The sequence below is a fragment of the Salmo salar genome, chromosome ssa16, assembly GCF_905237065.1.
Source record: "Salmo salar chromosome ssa16, Ssal_v3.1, whole genome shotgun sequence".
NCBI classification, from domain to species: Eukaryota; Metazoa; Chordata; class Actinopteri; order Salmoniformes; family Salmonidae; genus Salmo; species Salmo salar.
Window position 1 is genome coordinate 42,267,170 of NC_059457.1, and position 19,946 is coordinate 42,287,115.

The 19,946-nt window shown below is 44.8% G+C and overlaps 1 protein-coding gene across 2 annotated transcripts in view; it reads right to left on the bottom strand.

The window, feature by feature from the left end:
• LOC106573874 (KN motif and ankyrin repeat domain-containing protein 2) overlaps window positions 1–19,946 on the bottom strand; it is a 37,965-nt gene that overhangs the window by 897 nt on the left and 17,122 nt on the right. For both annotated transcript variants that reach the window (XM_014149292.2, XM_045697277.1), the window contains 9 exons: window positions 16,314–16,402; window positions 14,292–16,178; window positions 14,032–14,134; window positions 13,658–13,900; window positions 4,448–4,538; window positions 3,979–4,198; window positions 3,639–3,781; window positions 3,336–3,536; window positions 156–254 (listed from right to left, as the gene is read on the bottom strand). In XM_014149292.2, the coding sequence (XP_014004767.1) occupies window positions 156–254; window positions 3,336–3,536; window positions 3,639–3,781; window positions 3,979–4,198; window positions 4,448–4,538; window positions 13,658–13,900; window positions 14,032–14,134; window positions 14,292–16,178; window positions 16,314–16,350 (3,024 nt within the window). In that variant the 5' untranslated portion in view covers window positions 16,351–16,402. The remainder of the gene's footprint in view (window positions 1–155; window positions 255–3,335; window positions 3,537–3,638; window positions 3,782–3,978; window positions 4,199–4,447; window positions 4,539–13,657; window positions 13,901–14,031; window positions 14,135–14,291; window positions 16,179–16,313; window positions 16,403–19,946) is intronic.

Here is a 19,946-nt window from a genome sequence, read left to right on the forward strand (position 1 = left end):
GCGCAAAAATTACACACTTCAAATAGTAGCAACATTGCACATGACACAGATATGTTGTGAGTGCGACCTATACTGGATTCAAGGCCTAACTGGCTGTTTGTCATATAAAAAAAGGCAGGCCCCTCGGCCGCCAGACCAGAGTCTGGGGAACTCACAGCTGTCTGGGCCTTGGCGTAGTTCATGTGGGCGTAAAGCAGCACAGCTGTGTCATTGTGAGAGGCCTCCAGGGCGATGGACAGAGCATTACTGCCGTCCTAGAGAGGGAGGAACACGAAAGGGAGAGCAGGCTTAGCTATAAATCCTCTGAGGCGGGATACACATAGCACTCCTGCCCAGTCATAGCCACAACACACAGTTTAGGAAGATTAGTAAACTATATGCCAGAACGTAATTACAAATCATTTGTAGACGCAAATTGACTTGAAAATCTATGGCAAGACCTGAAAATGGTTGTCTAGCAATAATCAACAACCAATTTCACAGAGCCTGAAGAATTTTGAAACGAATAATGGGCAAATGTTGCACAATCCAGGCATGGAAAGCTCTCAGAGACATAACCAGAAAGACTCACAGCTGTAATCGCTGCCAAAGATGCTTCGACAAAGTATTGAGGGGTGGGAATACTTTGACATTTCTGTATTTCATTTCCTAAAATGTCTAAAAATATGTTTTCACTTTTTGTTTGTTTTATTTCGTTGGGCTTCTTAAACAGGGAAAGACCCGTCGTGTGACTATCGGATTTATAAGATTGATTTGTAATTTTGTGAAAAAGAAAGGTATACCAAGTTGTGTGTAGATGGGTGAGATTTTTTTAAATTTAACCCATTTTGAATTCAGGCTGTAACGCAACAAAATGAGGAATAAGTCAAGAGGTATGAATACTTTCTGATTAGAGGATTCAACCCCCTGAGTCAATAGATGTTAGAATCACCTTTGACAGTGATTACAGAGGTGAGTCCTTCTCTAAGAGCTTGGCACACCTAGATTGTACAATATTTGCACATTATTCTATTTTGAATTTTTCAAGCTCTGTCAACTTGGTTGTTGATCATTGCTAGACAGCCATTTTCAAGTCTTGCCATAGATTTTCAAGCTGATTTAAATCAAAACTGTAACTAGGCCACTCAGAAACATTCAGTGTTGACTTGGTAAGCAACTCCAGTGTGTATTTGGCCTTGTGTTTTAGGTTATTGTCCTGCTGAAAGGTGCATTTGTCTCCCAGTGTCTGTTGGAAAGCAGACTGAACCAGATTTTCCTCTAGGTTTTTGCCTGTGCTTAGCTCTACTCCATTTCTTTTTATCCTAAAAACTTCCTAGTCCTTGCCAATGACAAGCATATTCATAACATGATGCAGCCACCACCATACTTGAAAATATGAAGAGTAGTGCTCAGTGATGTGTTGTGTTTGATTTGCCCAAACATAACACTTTGTATTCAGGACATAACGTTAATTTCTTTGACACATTTTTGGCAGTTTTACTTTAGTGCCTAATTGCAAACAGGACGCATGTTTTGGAATATTTTTTATTCTGTACAGGCTTCCTTCTTTTCACTCTGTCATTTAAGTTGGTATTGTGGAGTAACTACAATGTTGTTCATCGTCAGTTTTCTCCTATCACATCCACTCTGCCTCATGCCTGTATCTTTGTAGTGACTGGGTGTATTGATACACCATCCAAAGTGTAATTAATAACTTCACCATGCTCAAAGGGATATTCAAAGTCTGATATTTCTTTGTACCCATCTACCAATAGGTGCCCTTCTTTGGAAAACCTCCCTGGTCTTGAGGGTTGAATCTGTGTTTGACATTCACTGCTCAAATTAGGGTTTTTACAGATAATTGTATGGGTGGGGTACAGAGATGAGGTAGTCATTAAAAAATCTGGTTAAACACTTAATTGCGCAGAGTGAGTCCATGCAACTTATTATGTTAAGTTATTTAGGCTTACCATTACAAAGGGGTTAAATACTTATTGACTTATTGACATTTGTGTTTTTCATTTTAGTACTTTTACCCCTTTTTCTCCCCAATAGGTAGTTACAGTCTTGTCCCATCACTGCAAGTCCACTACGGACTTGGGAGAGCCATGCGTCCTCCGAAACATGACCCTGCCAAGCCGCACTGCTTCTTAACACACTGCTCGTTTAACATGGAAGCCATCCGCACCAATGTGTCTGAGGAAATACCGCCCAGCAGGCAACCGAGGTCAGCTTGCAGGCACCTAGCCCGCCACAAGGAGTCGCTAGAGCACAATGGGACAAGGAAATCTCGGCCAGCCAAACCCTCACCTAACCCGGACGACACTGGGCCAATTGTGCACCACCTCATGGGTCCCCCGGTCACGGCTGACTGTGACACATATTGGGATCGAACCTGGGTCTGTTGTGATGCTTCAAGCACTGCGATGCAGTGCCTTAGACCGCTGCGCCACTCGGTAGGCCTTCTGCTTTTCATTTTTTATTAATTTGTCAACATTTCTAAAAACATGATTAACCTACGTTAAGCATTAACCTACGTTAGCTCAACCGTCCCGCGGGGGACCCACCGATCTTGTAGAGGTTTTAAACTGCTGGGCCGGTGTGGGTACAGGCTTTTCTTCTAGGTAGCTAAGCAACACACCAACTAAATGAAGCTGGAATCAGGCTGGAACCAAACCCTGCACCCACACTGGCCCTTAAGGTTGCCCACCCCCGCTCTAGGTTACACACCAGCAAAGGGATAATCCACATCTCTGTCTGTCTCCCAGTCCTCAACAATTAGCTGTATCCAATTGTCAAAGGGTTGAAGAAAAAAAGCATGTTCCCAAATACTTTCCCAGCCCCTCTCAGTCCAGCTGTGTCCTACTGAAACCCAATCCACGTGCTGCACGGCTAACACATTTTTCCCCAGATATGAGTCTGAACTGGAGGTTCAAAGTAGTCTGAGAAGAATTTATTGTGAAGTCATACTGTAGAAAAACACTTGGTGTATAGACTATAAAATGATTCTCTCTTATTGTGAAAATAAAAGTGTTCATACAAACAAGAATTTATAAAATAAATAAACTGAGTATGTGTTTTTGTATTCCCTTCTTGGGTGCATCTCAATAATCTATTGTGGTTTCCTCCCCTGCTCTCCTGTCATTCATCTGCAGCTCTGATGTTAAGATGGGAAATATGGCTAAAGCCTATCAGAGCACTTGCTTTGATCTGCTTAGTTTTTTCAGATCAGCGTGAAACGGAAAAGAAGTAGAGGATGAGGAAAGTGGCCAGGAAGAGGAAGCCAGGTAAGCGTATCAAGACACACTCTGTGAGTGTACAGGGTAAACAGACAGACAGACAGCAAAGGAACTCACATTGTCCACAATGGAGATGTCACAGCCTGGCTGGTCCAGGAGCAGCGAGACAATCTCGGCGCGGCCGTGCTCGCTGGCGCACATGAGCGCCGTGGAGCCCTCGTCATCCTGCACGTTCACATCAGCCCCGCAGTCCAGCAACGCCCGCACCATCTCCTGCCGTCCATGGCTAACAGCTAGCATCAGCCCCGTCTGGCCAGCCTAACCACAACTTATCCCAGTTAGCATAGTGTTAGCGAAACACACATAAGCAGTATTGACAGAGGGGATAGACTGGATGTGAAGTGATTGAGTAGGACTTGCCTGGCTGGCCTTGGCGTTGACGTTGCCCTGACTGAAGAGCTTCCTGACCACCACCATGTCATCCTCCTCTTTCACAGCTGAGAGGGCCGCCAGCATGATCGCAGTGTAGCCTGCCTTGTTCTGCTTATCTACACAACACATGCCTGCACAGAGCACACACACACACCTTGTTGAAACCCCGGGGCATGGCATAACTAATGTGATTTTATGCCTGTAGTTAAACCATAAATAACCAAACTTCTGAAGATTCATTATAATAGGCCCTCTTCACTAAGGTCATAAACCTTGACCCTAACACAACTTCCCAAAGATAAGTGAAAGACTCCTCACTCCAACTAACCTGTGTCCAGCAGTAGCCCCACCACAGTGAAGTTGGAGTGTGAGACGCTGTAGTGCAAGGCCGTGTTACCATTGCCATCGGTCATGTTGACGACGTGGGCCAGCAAAGCAGAGGAGACCTCTGTGAAGGCCATCAGGTAGTCTGAGACACGGGGCGGCTGGGCCAGCTTGGCACTGGAGATGCGGAACCATTCCAGCTGCACAGTGTGAGTGCTGGAGATCTATAGGACAAGACAAGGGAGAAGAAGAGAGGACGTGGGATGGAATACTACTACATAAAGGTTATCATACTAACATGATTATAAACACTTCAAGTCATTGAACTTTAAAATATCACTCTTAATACTGAGAGGGAACACTTGAGAGATTATGTGCATTTTGGAAAAAAACTAGCCGGAAATTGTAAAGGAAATGTAAGATTTCCAGGATATAATAAAACAGAGGAATTAAAGAGGCATGCTGAAACCCACCACTTCTTTACTCTTCAGTGTTTTGACATCATCATTCAGATGGTTCTTCAAAATGAGACAAGCTTCACGCATTTTTGCACTGAGCTCAAACCTAGGACAAAGGATTACTGCAATTAGATGTGGAAGTTATCTATGGGTCGTGACAAACGGGGATCTAACACTTGTGCAGTTAGCCAATGGATGATGCTCCTATATAAAGCATTCAACTCATTTTTGTAAACATCTTGGCTATAATTCCTCGTCAATATTATACACATGCATAGCTTCACAGATGATAATGTTGCGAAATAACTTTGACTGCAGTAATATTAGGGTTTCATATGTTAATTCAGGACAGATTTGCTCCCATTACTTCTTTGGCATTTATGCTAACTTTTGCAAATTCAGGCTACCTATAGGCTACAAACCAAAATAAAGGATTCAAGTTTTACTACCAACAGACTTCTTTCGAGGAAAGCAAACTTTCAACAAAATATGAAAATTCTGTTAATTATCCCTTTAGAATTATGTTGAATACCCATTTACATTTTTCACAGTGCCTTCAGGAAGTATTCACACTCCTTGACTTTTTTCAGATTTTGTTGTTGTACAGCCTGATTTTTTTTGTCATTGTCCTACACACAATACCCCATTAATGTCAAAGTGGAATTATGTTTTTCAAAATGTTAACAAATTCATTCTAAGTGAAAAGCTGAAATGTCTTGAGTCAATATGTATTTGTTATGGCAAGCCTAAATAAATTCAGCAGTAAAAATGTGCTTAACAAGTCACATAAGTTGCATGGACTCACTTTGTGTGCAATAATAGTGTTTAACATGATTTTTGAATCTCTGTACCACACATACAATTATCTGAAATGCAGAGCAATGAATTTCAAACAGATTCAACCACAAAGACCAGGGAGGTTTTCCAATGCCTCACAAAAAAGGCACCTATTGGTAGATGTGTAAAAAAAAATCAAAATTAAAAGCAGACATTGAATATCCCGTTGAGCATGGTGAAGTTATTAATTACACTTTGAATGGTGTATACACCCAGTCACTACAAAGACACAGGCGTCCTTCCTGACTCAGTGGCCGGAGAGGAAGGAAACCGCTTAGAGTTTTCACCATGAGGTCAATGATGACTTTAAAACAGTTAGAGTTTAATGGCTGTGATAGGAGAACACTGAAGATAGATCAACAACATTGTACTTACTCCACAATACTAACCTAACTGACAGCGTGAAAATAAGGATGCCTGTACAGAATAACAATATTCCCTGTCTGGCCCTGAGACCAAGGCCATGGAGGAGTACACTGAGGACTCTGGCTGCTGGGAGCATTCGTCCTTCTGCCTTCTCTGCCAGCGCAGGGTTCTTCTTCGTGGAAAAAAAGGACAAGACCCTGCATCCATATATCCACTACCGGGGCCTCAATGACACCACTCCTCTCCTTGACTTTCAAACCTCTCCAGGGGGCAACCATGGAGTGGAAGACAGCCTTCAACACAGCTAGTGGACACTATGAGTACCTGGTCATGCCGTTTGGACGCTCCCGCAGTGTTCCAGGCCCTGGTCAACAATATGCTCCGTGACATGTTGAATCGATTTGTGTCTGTCTACCTCGACGACATCCTTGTTTTCTCTTGTTCTGCTCAAGAACACGTTCTCCATGTCCGACAAGTCCTTCAGCGCCTCCTAGAGAACCAGTTGTTCGTGAAAGCAGAGAAGTGCGAATTCACCGCTCCACTATCTCCTTTCTGGGATACGTCATCGCTGAAGGGAATGTTCAGATGGATCATGAAAAGGTGAGAGAGGTGGTGGATTTGGGTTTTCTACTGCCGCTTCATTCGGGGCTACAGCACCCTGGCTGCTCCCCTCTCTGCACTCACTTCTCACATGGTACCCAGCTGTTGACATGGCGTTTTTGGACCTTAACTTCTTTGGGATAGGGGGCAGTATTTTCACGGCCGGACAAAAAACGTACCCGATTTAATCTGGTTACTACTCCTGCCCAGAAACTAGAATATGCATATAATTAGTAGATTTGGATTGAAAACACTACATTTTCTAAAACTGTTTGAATGGTGTCTGTGAGTATAACAGAACTCATATGGCAGGCCAAAACCTGAGAAGATTCCATAAAGGAAGTGCCCTGTCTGACAATTTGTTATCCTTCTGTTGCATCTCTATCAAAAATACAGCATCTGTGCTGTAACGTGACATTTTCTAAGGCTTCCATTGGCTCTCTAAAGTCGCCAGAAAGTGGAATGGGGTGTCTGCTGTCTCTGGGCAAAGAACAGCAGCAGAATTTGTAAGTGGTCAGCCTGGGGACAGTGAGACTGGAGATGCGCATGCACGAGACTACTCCATTTTTTTCTTTCAGCCTTTGAATGAATACAACGTTGCCCGGTTGGAATATTATCGCTATTTTACGAGAAAAATTACATAAAAATTGATTTTAAACAGTGTTTGACATGCTTCTAAGTACGGCAATGGAATATTTTGAAATTATTTTGTCACGAAATGCGCGTCACCCTTCGGATAGTGACCTGAACGCACAAAAAAAAACGGCGGTATTTGGATATAACTATGGATTATTTGGAACCAAAACAACATTTGTTGTTGAAGTAGAAGTCCTGGGAGTGCATTCTGACGAAGAACAGCAAAGGTAATCCAATTTTTCTAATAGTAATTCTGAGTTTAGTGAGCCCCAAACTTGGTGGGTGTCAAATTAGCTAGCCTGTGATGGCCGAGCTATGTACTCAGAATATTGCAAAATGTGCTTTCGCTGAAAAGCTATTTTAAAATCTGACATAGCGATTGCATAAAGGAGTTCTGTATCTATAATTCTTAAAATAATTGTTATGTATTTTGTGAACGTTTATATCATGAGTAATTTAGTAAATTCACCGGAGGTTTTCGGTGGGTATGCTAGTTCTGAACATCACATGCTAATGTAAAAAGCTGGTTTTTGATATAAATATGAACTTGATTGAACAAAACATGCATGTATTGTATAACATAATGTCCTAGGAGTGTCATCTGATGAAGATCATCAAAGGTTAGTGCTGCATTTAGCTGTGGTTTGGGTTTATGTGACATATATGCTTGCTTGGAAAATGGCTGTGTGCTTATTTGTGTCTATGTACTCTCCTAACATAATCTAATGTTTTGCTTTCGCTGTAAAGCCTTTTTGAAATCGGACATTGTGGTTAGATTAACGAGAGTCTTATCTTTAAAATGGTGTAAAATAGTTGATTGTTTGAGAAAATTTAATTGTGGTATTTTAGTTGGTTTTGTATTTCGCGCCATGCGATGCCATTGGCTGTTGGCTAGGGGTTCCGCATGCGGAACGGGGTTCCGCTAGCGGAACGTCTGTCCTCAACAGGTTAAGCATCGGTTTACTACAGCCCCCATCCTCATCCATCCAGACCCGTCCCGTCAGTTCGTGGTTGAGGTCGACACTTCTGATGTTGGAGTGGGGTCCGTCCTGTCCCAGCAGTCTGCCCCGGACCAAAAGCTGTATCCCTGTGCCTTCATGTCCCATCGTCTCAACCCCGCTGAGAGAAACTACGACGTAGGAAATCGGGAACTTCTGACTATCAAGATGGCGTTGGAGGAGTGGAGGCACTGGCTGGAATGGGCGGAACATCCATTTTTGGTGTGGACCGACCATAAGAATTTAGAATATCTTCACATCGCCAAGCGCCTTAACCTCTCTAGGGCAGGCGGGACGAATTCGTCCCACCTACGTAACAGCCAGTTGAATCCTGTGGCGCGATTTTCAAATACCTTAAAAATCCTATTACTTCAATTTCTCAAACATATGACTATTTTACAGCTATTTAAAGACAAGACTCTCGTTAATCTAACCACACTGTCCGATTTCAAAAAGGCTTTACAACGAAAGCAAAACATTAGATTATGTCAGCAGAGTACCAAGCCAGAAATAATCAGACACCCATTTTTCAAGCTAGCATATAATGTCACAAAAACCCAGAAGACAGCTAAATGCAGCACTAACCTTTTATGATCTTCATCAGATGACACACCTAGGACATTATGTTATACAATACATGCATGTTTTGTTCAATAAAGTTCATATTTATATCAAAAAACAGCTTTTTACATTAGCATGTGACGTTCAGAACTAGCATACCCCCCGGCAAACTTCCGGCGAATTTACTAACAAGTTACTAAATTACTCACGATAAACGTTCACAAAAAGCATAACAATTATTTTAAGAATTATAGATACATTACTCCTCTATGCACTCGATATGTCCGATTTTAAAATAGCTTTTCGGTGAAAGCACATTTTGCAATATTCTAAGTACATAGCCCAGCCATCACGGGCTAGCTATTTAGACACCCGGCAAGTTTAGCCTTCACCAAAATCAGATTTACTATAAGAAAAATGGTCTTACCTTTCCTGTTCTTCGTCAGAATGCACTCCCAGGACTTCTACTTCAATAACAAATGTAGGTTTGGTCCAAAATAATCCATAGTTATGTTCCAACAGCGACGTTTTGTTCGTGCGTTCTAGACACTATCCCAATGGTAAATAACGGTCGTGTGCACGGCGCATTTCGTGACAAAAGATTTCTAAATATTTCATTACCGTACTTCGAAGCATGTCAACCGCTGTTTAAAATCAATTTTTATGCCATTTTTCTCGTAAAAAAGCGATAATATTCCGACCGGGAATCTGCAATTAGATAAACAGCCGAAAGAAAATATATCACTGGGTCGAATCGGGCACGCGCCTAATTCCATTGTCCTCTGATGGGCCACTTGGCAAAGGCGATTATGTGTTTCAGCCTGAGGCTGCCTCGTCATCGTTCAGGTTTTTCCCGGGCTCTGAGAGCCTATTGGAGCCGTAGGAAATGTCACGTTACAGTTAAGATCCTGACTCTTCAATAAACAGAAGCAAGAACAACAACACCTTGTCAGACAGGCCACTTCCTGCATGAAACCTTCTCAGGTTTTTGCCTGCCAAATGAGTTCTGTTATACTCACAGACACCATTCAAACAGTTTTAGAAACTTTAGGGTGTTTTCTATCCATATGTAATAAGTATATGCATATTCTAGTTACTGGGTAGGAGTGGTAACCAGATTAAAATCGGGAACGTTTTTTATCCGGCGGTGTAAATACTGCCCCCTAGCCCTAACAGGTTAACTCTAGGCAGGCCCGTTGGGCTCTCCTATTCACCAGGTTCAACTTCACCATCTCCTACTGCCCAGGGTCCAAGAATGTGAAGCCGGACACTCTCTCTCGCCTGTATAGTCCCGCTGCCACACCTTCTGACTCTGAGACCATGCTCCCTACCTCATGTCTTGCAGCTACAGTTGTCTGGGGTATCGAGGGGACCCTAGGGGGGCCAGGCTAACCGGATGTTTGTCCCTGAATTGGCCCGATCTCAGGTCCTGGAATGGGCTCATTCCTCCAAGCTCACCTGCCATCCCGGCTCCCGTCAAACCATGGCCTTCCTCCGACAGCGCTTCTGGTGGCCCACTATGGTTCCTGACGTCTCAGCCTTCGTCGCCGCATGCACAGTGTGTGCTCAGAATAAGACTCTGCGGCAAGCTCCGGCTGGCCTCCTTCAGCCACTCCCTGTTCCTCTGGTCCCATATATCCCTGGATTTTGTCACTGGGCTACCTCCGTCTGATGGCAACACCACTATCCTGACAGTAGTGGATAGGTTCTAAAGCCGCCCATTTCATCCCTCTCCGCAAGTTATCTTCAGCCAAGGAGACGGCCCAGCTCATGGTGCAGCAAGTCTTCCGAATCCATGGAGTCCCTGTCAACATTGTGTCTGATTGTGGTCCTCATTTCTCGTCCCGATTCTGGAAGGCGCTTTGCACCCTCATTGGGTCGTCGGCCAGCCTGTCCTCCGGGTTTCATCCCCATTCCAACGGCCAGTCGGAACATGCCAATCAAGACCTGGAGACGACACTTAGGTGCCTCGTCTCGATCAACCCCACCACCTGGAGCAGGCAAATTGTGTGGGTGGAGTACGCCCGGAACACTCTTCACTGGTCGGCCACTGGGCTCTCGCTCGTCGAGTCCAAGGGGTATCAGCCCCCGCTCTTCCCAGAGCAAGAAGAAGAGATCAACATACCCTCGGCCCAGATGTTCGTCCGCCGCTGTCGGTGTACCTAGAAGAGAGCTCGGTCTGCTCTTCTCAAGACCACCTCCAGGTATCGTCGACAAGACGACCACCACCGGATTCCGGCTCCCCCGCTATCGTCTCGGGCAGAGGGTATGGCTGTCTACGCGGGACCTGCCCCTCTGGGTGGAGTCCAGTAAACTTTCCCCCTGTTTTATTGGTCCTTTCCCCATCTCTAGTCCTTAGTCCCACTGCTGTTCATCTTCTGTTGCCCCGTACCCTCCATATACATCCCACTTTTCATGTGTCCAGGATTAAGCACTTGTCTCACAGCTCTTTGTCTCCTGTTTCCAAGCCCACCCCTCCTCCCCGTCTCATCGACAGCCATCCGGCGTACACAGCGAGACGCCTACTGAGTGTTCGACCTCGGGGCAGGGTTTTCCAATACCTGGTTGACTGGGAGGGTTATGGCCCGGAGGAGAGGTGCTGTGTCCCCGCTAAGGACATCCTGGACTCGGCCCTCATCTCCGACTGTCACCACATGCTCCTCGGTCAACCAGGTATGCGCCCAGGTAGGACACCAGGTGGCGCCCCTAGAGGGGGGGGGGGGTACTGTCACACCCTAATCTGTTTCACCGGTCTTTGTACTTGTCTCCACCCCCTCCAGGTGTTGCCCATCTTCCCCATTATCCCCAGTGAATTTATAACTGTTCTCTGTTTGTCTGTTGCCAGTTCGTCTTGTCTCGTCAAGCCTACCAGCGTGTTTTTTCCGTGCTCCTGTTTTCCTAGTCTACGTTTTCTAGCCCTCCCAGTTCCGACCTATTCTGCCTGCCCTGACACTGAGCCCGCTTGCCTGACCATTCAGCCTGCCCTGACCTCGAGCCTGCTTGCCGCCCTGTACCTTTCGGACTCTGACCTGGTTAATGAACTTCTGCCTGTCCTCAACCTGCCTATTGCCTGCCCCTTGTATTTTAATAAATATCAGAGACTCTAACCATCTGCCTCCTGTGTCTGCATCTGGGTCTCGCCCTGTGTTATTATAATTCCAAAACATGCATCCTGTTTGCAACAAGGCACTAAAGTAATACTGCAAAAATCTGGCCTGAATAAGTGTTATGTTTGGGGCATATCCAATACAACACATTACTAAGTACCACTCTCCATATTTTTAAGCATAGTGGTAGCTGCATCATGAAATGGGTGTGTTTGTAATCGTTGAGGAAAACCTGGTTCAGTCTGCTTTCCATCAGACACCGGGAGATGAACAGTGCATGGGTAAAATCACCTGGGAAGCCAATCCAGAACAAAAACCGCCATATTACAACCTATGTGTTGTGATAATTGCATTGTTTGCTCTATAACCTGTTAGTTCATATGCCTTGACATCGTGATATATAGGCCTAAGGCCGAGACAATAAGAAGACACAGTGGCAGAATAAATTCAACCACACATGAATTCAACCACCCAAGCAAGGTAATGTTTCCGATATTTCGTACTATTAATTTAGAACCATGGAGATTTCCTGCAAGTCGCAAAGAAAACGGGAGCTGCCGCCACTATTCCAGCACCATTTCAACAACATCTAATCACCTATGCTTAGTCTAATACAGTGACAATTAAAATATACCAAAAAGATTTTGTCAAATCAACATAAGCTAAATATGACGTGGATATCCATGGTACAGATTTGTGCGAAAAAAACATGTTGACTCACCCTACTTGTAGAGAAACGCCAATGCCACCCTCCTCTTTCATGTTGCCTAAACGGTGTATGACTCTGTCATACAGTACCCTCTTTTAGTTTTGGTTGTCCTAGGCTACCTGGCTAAAATACTTGCTCGCTAGCTTCCTTTCATGGGCAACCAGGCCAACTAGTTAACATTAGCATACTACATCTAGAATTTCCATCTTCTCAGGCCAGGGGCACAATGTATGAACTTATGGTTGGATCATAATCATCATTATAGTTATTGGCCAGTACGGAAAATTAATTAAAACCACAAGTCCAAATCTCTACCAATGGCTAATTTAGGAAAGGGATGATTTTAGATAGCTAGCTAGCCACCGGAGGACAACAACACAACGAGACGCAACAATTCAAGTTTTTGTCTGTCAATAATGACGTTTGGCTTGTGATGGGATTGGTCTGTAGCCAAATCTAAACTGGCTTCCCTTGACACTTTTTTTGGTTTTCCAGGACCATTCACAGCTGAGCTCACTCATTTTATCTCAATGCCGATTGGCTATTTATTTATTCATTTTTATATCAAGGGAGGCCAAATGCTCGCTGGCTTACCTTGCATTCAATGCTACAGGTGGCAACAATGTCATACTGTTTCTGACCAGACAGCATCAGATAGATACGCGACACATACTGAGACAGAGGGGCGCTGTTTTGTTCACACGGATGCTTTCTCAAGTGAGATACATTCAGCCTCTGCGAATTGAAGGAAATGTTTGAAACACAGAGACAATTTTTTTCCTTTTTTCTTGGTTCATTTTTGGGTGTAGCCTGGTTTCTCTTGGCATTCATGAATACATGCCACTGGAGATGAATTCACCTTTCAGCAGGACAACAATCTAAAACACAAGGTCAAAACTACACTGGAGTTGCTTACCAAGAAGACAGTGAATGTTCCCGAGTGGCCAAGTTACAGTTTTGACTTAAATCTGCTTGACAATCTATGGGAAGACCTGAAAATGGTTGTCTAGCAATGATCAACAACCAATTTGTCAGAGCTTTAAGAATTTGTTAAAGAATGATGGGAAAATATTGCACAATCCAGGTGTGGAATGCTCTAAGAGATTTACCCAGATAGACTCACAGCTGTAATCGCTGCCAAAGGTGATTCTACTGTATTGACTCAGGGAGCTGAATCCTTATCTAATCAAGGTACATTAGTGTTTTATTTAGATTTGTTTTTACAAATGTTAGAATTTTTCTTCCACTTTGACATGACAGAATATTTAGTGTAGATCGTTGATAAAAAATAAATAAAATGCAATCCCTTTGAATCCCACTTTGTCAAGGGATCAAGGGATGTGAATACTTTCTGAAGGCACTCTATCTGCCACCACTGAGTTCTATGAGCTGTAGCCATAATCAAGCATACTTCTCTTTCACTGTATCTGGACTCTCCTCAGTGGCTCCAGTCCCTGCTGCTAAGGCCACATCATCACTATCGGTGTCATCCATATTCATGTTCCTCTCCTCATCGGAGGTCTCCTCCAGAGCAGCCGCTGCATCTTCATCATCACTACCGTCTGAGCAATCGCCTACTTCACTGCCACCTGAGGAACTCCCCTCATCCTCATCATCCTCATCCTCCTCCTCTTCACTAGATGTCGACTCATACCTGGACAGAAGCACATGTCTAGTTAATCTTTAAGATTGGTCATCATTTCCTTCGAATATGGTCTGTGTATTGTCAGTGTAACGGTAATATGTGCTTTTTGACACATTCATTGATGGCAAAGCACCACTTACCCCCCGTTGAGAATGCCAACAAACTGCAAGCTTTTCTTGCCGCTGCTGCGTGATTCACTGGAACTACTCCCATCCTTCTTCTTCATGATTGATTTCAACATACCTGTGGCCACAACGGATATGGTGAGTGACCCAACCAGTATGCTATTACATTGAATTCTATATTACTTTTCTACCTGCTTTATCAGTGTGGGGGAATCATTTTTCTTCTATATGAAGTACTATTGTATAACAGTTAAATAAATACACTTGGCACTCACTTCCAACCGTTGTTGCAGTTGTTGGAGTGCTGGGCGCCATTTCCTCCTCTTTCACTCCCTTTCCTTCGGGTAAACAGACCGTCTCCTCGCCAGGGTTGACCTTGTACTCCGCGATGGTCGTCTGTCTCCTCTTCAGCGCAGTGACTGGAGCTTTCTGCTCTATGTCCTCCTCCTTGTACAGATTCTCCCATTGACTTCCAGTGCTGACCAGTACTACTGGGGTTGATTCCACTTCTGCAGGGCTCTCCACAGAGTCAGTTTGAGTGCTCTGATCGTAATATCCGGCTCTTAAATCCTCACCTACACATGCGTCAACCACCTCAGGACAACAGGAGACTGCAACATTCTGTGAAGCTGGTGTGGACATTGTAGAGGGTTCAGTCCCCACTTGGGCATGGGCAGAGTCTGGTTTGGCAAGGACCCCCTTCTCAGACGTTGCCTTGGACTTCCTTTCATTCTCCTGGGCTTTGAGCACCGCCAGCTCCTCGTCAGCCTGGCCAAGTCGCCCCTCCAGAACCGAGATGGAGTCCTGCTGGAACTTGATATTGTCCTGTAGGGTGTCGATCTCCCTCTGGGCATCGCTGCTTAGCCCCAGCTGGGATTCCATCACCCAAACTGAGGCCTCCTCTGTCTCCACTACAGCCTGCACCCCCTCCTCGCGGATGTCCGCCGCCTCCGTGGCCACTCCTTTCTCGCAGACGTCCATCTGCGGCGTGCCCTCTGAGGCGTCCTTGGTGCCCAGGCTGTAGTAGAAGACCCCAGCATCCAGCAACATGTTGTCCCCGATGGCCACAGACTTCTTCTCCACAACCTTTTCCGGAACTTTCTCAGAAAGTGCTCCATCTTTCTCTGTCTTGCCTTCAAACTTCTCTGTCAGCTTTCTGAGGTCCCCTAATTTACTCGGACTCTTTGGACATCTGGGACTCTTAGGGGATAAAATTGGACATTCCTGACTCCGTGTGCCTGCGTCCAACGTGGTGGTATTAGTACTGCTGACTACTGTTGTAGCCTGTTGTTGGGCCACCAAGGTCTTCTTCTCCTGCAGTGCCAGTAGGAGCATGTCTTTCTCAGCCCGTAGCTTGGCCACCTCTCTTTCCAGCACTGGGACACCCTTTACTCGCTCCTCCATCTCCTTCAGTTGCTTCAGGGCAGTGGCCATCTGTTCTCTCACCGTCTGCAATTGGCTGGGGGGCAGAGTAGCCATTCCAGTGCTAGAGGCCGGGGTGCTCTTACCGGAGGTGTGGGGACTGGGTCTGTGCAGGCTACTCTGAGATGGGCTGGGAGAGGCAGAGGACAGGTGCAAGGGCTGGCCATCCACACTGGCTGCTGCACTAGCTGGGGTGACATGGGTAGGGGCAGTCCTGGGGTTTTGCTTTGGTGGGTCTGAGAGCTGGAAACGGGTGCCATTTTGGTGCTGATGGCTCTGCTCCTGCTGCAGTCTCAGGCTGGTCTCCAGGAGGGTCCTCTCTACTCTGGGGTTACGTAGTGGAGGTGGTGGTGGCACTTTGGCGCCGGCAGAGAGAGGAGGGCTGAGTACAGATAGCGAGGACAGGGGTTGCCCCTCACTGGGAGCAGAGCCAATGCGATTCCGTGGGGGCGGGGGAGGGGGCACTCGACCATCTTCGCTGGCGGGCGAGGAGAGGGACTCTGTGGAGGTCCAGCCGCTGGCGCGTCCCCCCACACTCGGGCTCCGCTGGGAGACTTTGACCCCCCGGGATGACCTGCGGGAGTTGACGGGTGCCCGTCGGACGTGGTGGCCGCTTTCTATTTCCTCTACATACTTGAGGAAGTCCAGGTCCAGCTGGAAGCCATACGGTGTCTGGACCGAATAAGAGCCCTGTTGATCCGCCTCTTCCCGACTGGAGTATAGAAACGGTGCGCCCAGATCTGCAATCCGCAATAAACATTATAATAACAGGTAGCAATTAGACTATATCCATAATTTGTTACCACATAATGACTTGGTAAATACCAGCTGGAACTGAACGTCTAATGAAGTGAATAGCGGTGAAATGTGCTTACCAGGCAGCTTTGGGTTGACCTGCACAGACTGAGTCATGGTTGTGGACTGACACCTTTCAGCAGAAGCCCCCAGAGAATCTACTCACAACCTGGGCAGAGAATGGACACACAGACTCAGATACCTGTGTACTGTATGTGTGTTTCTGAGGATAGTATTCAGACCCCTTGACTTTTTACACATTTTGTTATGTTACAGCCTTATTCTAAAAAGGAAATATCACATTTACATAAATATTCAGTTTGGCACACCTGTATTTGGGGAGTTTCTCCCATTCTTCTCTGCAGATCCTCTCAAGTTCTGTACAGGTTGGATGGGGAGCATCGCTGCACAGCTATTTTCAGGTCTCTCCAGAGATGTTCGATTGGGTTCAAGTCCAGGCTCTGGCTGGGCAACTCAAGCCACTCGTGCGTCGTCTTGGCTGTGTGCTTAGGGTTGGAGCAGGTTTTCATCAAGGATCTCTCTGTACTTTGCTCCGTTCATCTTTCCCTCCATCCTGACTAGTCTCCCAGTCCCTGCCGCTGAAAAACATCCCCACAGCATGACGCTGCCACCACCATGCTTCACCTTAGGGATGGTGCCAGGTTTCCTCCAGACGTGACGCTTGGCATTCAGGCCCTTTTGGGGAGTTTCTCTCATTCTTCTCTGCAGATCCTCTCAAGTTCTGTACAGGTTGGATGGTGAGCGTCGCTGCACAGCTATTTTCAGGTCTCTCCAGAGATGTTCGATCGGGTTCAAGTCGAGGCTCTGGCTGGGCCACTCAAGGACATTCAGAGACTTGTCCCGAAGCCACTCGTGCGTTGTCTTGGCTGTGTGCTTAGGGTCGGAGCAGGTTTTCATCAAGGATCTTTCTATACTTTGCTCCGTTCATCTTTCCCTCAATCCTGACTAGTCTCCCAGTCAATGCCGCTGAAAAACATCCTCACAGCATGACGCTGCCACCACCGTGCTTCACCTTAGGGATGGTGCCAGGTTTCCTCCAGACATGACGCTTGGCATTCAGGCCAAAGAGTTCAATCTTGATTTCATCAGACCAGAGAATCTTGTTTCTCATGGTCTGAGAGTCTTTAGGATTATCAATGGAAAAATGATGCACCTGAGCTCAATTTCAAGTCTCATAGCAAAGGGTCTCAGTACTTATGTAAATAAGGTATTTCTGTTTTTTTTATTTTATTATTTGCAAACATTTCTAAAAAACTGTTTTTGCTTTGTCATTATGGGGTTTTGTATGTAGATTGATGATGAAAATGTTTTATTTAATCAATTTAAGAATAAGGCTGTAACGTAACAAAATGTGGAAAAAGTCAAGGGGTCTGAATACTTTTCGAATGCACTGTACATATGTAGGATCTTAATTTGAGCCAGTTTTCTACAGCAGGAAAATAATCCTGAAGCGACAGGAAATGTAAATTATTATGTGGATTACAATTAATGGACATTTTTGTTGGGGTTGATACATTTTTGGTAAGGGAATATCAAGTCTGAAATTTCAAAGTGGAAATTATAAACTTCAGAAGCATTTTTAAACCTCAAATACACTCCTGCAACAGGGTGATCAAATTAAGATCCAACATCTCTATGTATTTTTCATGTGTTTCCCAGAGGTAAAGAGAGCATGAAGCTTAAAATTATACTATTCAGGCTGTTGTAGATTGATGCTTTTCGAATGATGGTGAAATTAACTGCAGCAATTCCTTCTCATTCAAGACGAAACCTTGCTATAAACTGCCTATGAAGCTCTTACTGTAAGGAGACCTGAAGACCTTCATATGTGACTCGTTTCAGGAAACTAGGCGTATGTCGCACGTCACTACTTCACAGGAGAGGCATTTGAAAGCAAACATTTCTTTTTCATAAAAATGCATTTTTGGCAGAAATGCCTTCTGGAACAACTGAACTTTCATGTGACTTAAAAACAAACTTGTACTCTATCTGTAAATACGAACAAAATTGTTCATAAACCTAGTTGGTTTGGCTACGAAAAAAGCCAGGACCCTTCCCACTAGATATGATTGGCTGAGATAATGAGTGGGCTGGACATGCCGAGAGATGAGTTCGGAATGGTCTGCCATGTTGCATGCTTCTGTCTATAACAAGAGCTGCTCATGTGTAGGTAATCCTTTCTAAAGAGGCTTTTTTGAAAGATATCACAAAGGACTGTGATAATGTTGCTAATGCTTTCCACTCTCCACTTTCTGGAGGACCGAGTTTTGAATTCAGTGGAATGCCCGGTGGAAGCTGAGTATGATAGCTAAGAAGTTGGAGAAAATTCTGGCATTTGATTGCAAATAACATGGAGGGAGTCTAGAAAAGAACACACTGTTGAATAAAACACCTGTCTCCGGATTACATTTTCAAAATATGGGCAACCACGGCAACCATGACAGAGAGGGAGAAGCGTTCATCCATGTATACGGTAAGAGAGTCTAGCTAGCTACATTTTCAGATATTATACGTTTCTAATTTTGTCAGAAAGCTGTTTTCATTGCAAGTTAAAGCGTATTGTTAGCTAGCTAGCTAGCTAACGTTAGATAGCGAGCTAATGTTACGTGTATGATCTGTGTAGTAATATGATTATTTTTAGAGCCATTTGCATATCCTACCAATCATTGACTTCAGCGATGTAATTTACAAAATAGCCTCCAACACTACTCAGCAAACTGGATGCAGTCTATCACAGTGCCATCCATTTTGTCACCAAAGCCCCATATACTGACCACCACTGTGACCTGTATGCTCTCGTTGGCTGGTCCACGCTACAGTCGTGGCCAAAGGTTTTGAGAATGACACAAATATTAATTTTAACAAAGTCTGCTGCATCAGTTTGTATGATGGCAATTTGCATATACTCCAGAATGTTATGAAGAGTGATCAGATGAATTGCAATGAATTGCAAAGTCCCTCTTTGCCATGCAAATGAACTGAATCCCCAAAAAACATTTCCACTGCATTTCAGCCCTGCCACAAAAGGACCAGCTGACATCATGTCAGTGATTCTCTCGTTAACCTGTTAGGGCTAGGGGGCAGTATTGACACGGCCGGATAAAAAATGTACCCGATTTAATCTGGTTACTACTCCTGCCCAGTAACTAGAATATGCATATAATTATTGGCTTTGGATAGAAAACACCCTAAAGTTTCTAAAACTGTTTGAATGGTGTCTGTGAGTATAACAGAACTCATATGGCAGGCCAAAACCTGAGAAGATTCCATGCAGGAAGTGGCCTGTCTGACAAGTTGTTGGCTCATCTTGGCTCTTTTTATTGAAGACTGAGGATCTTTGCTATAACGTGACACTTCCTACGGCTCCCATAGGCTCTCAGAGCCCGGGAAAAAGCTAAATGATATCGAGGCAGCCTCTGGCTGAAACACATTATCGCGTTTGGCAAGTGGCCGATCAGAGTACTATGGGCTTAGGCGCGTGCCCGAGTCGACCCCATGCTTTATTTTCTTTCGTCTGTTTACCTAAACGCAGATTCCCGGTCGGAATATTATCGCTTTTTTACGAGAAAAATTGCATAAAAATAGATTTTAAACAGCGGTTGACATGCTTCGAAGTACGGTAATTGAATATTTCGAATTTTTTTGTCACGAATTGCGCCATGCTCGTCACCCTTATTTACCCTTTCGGATAG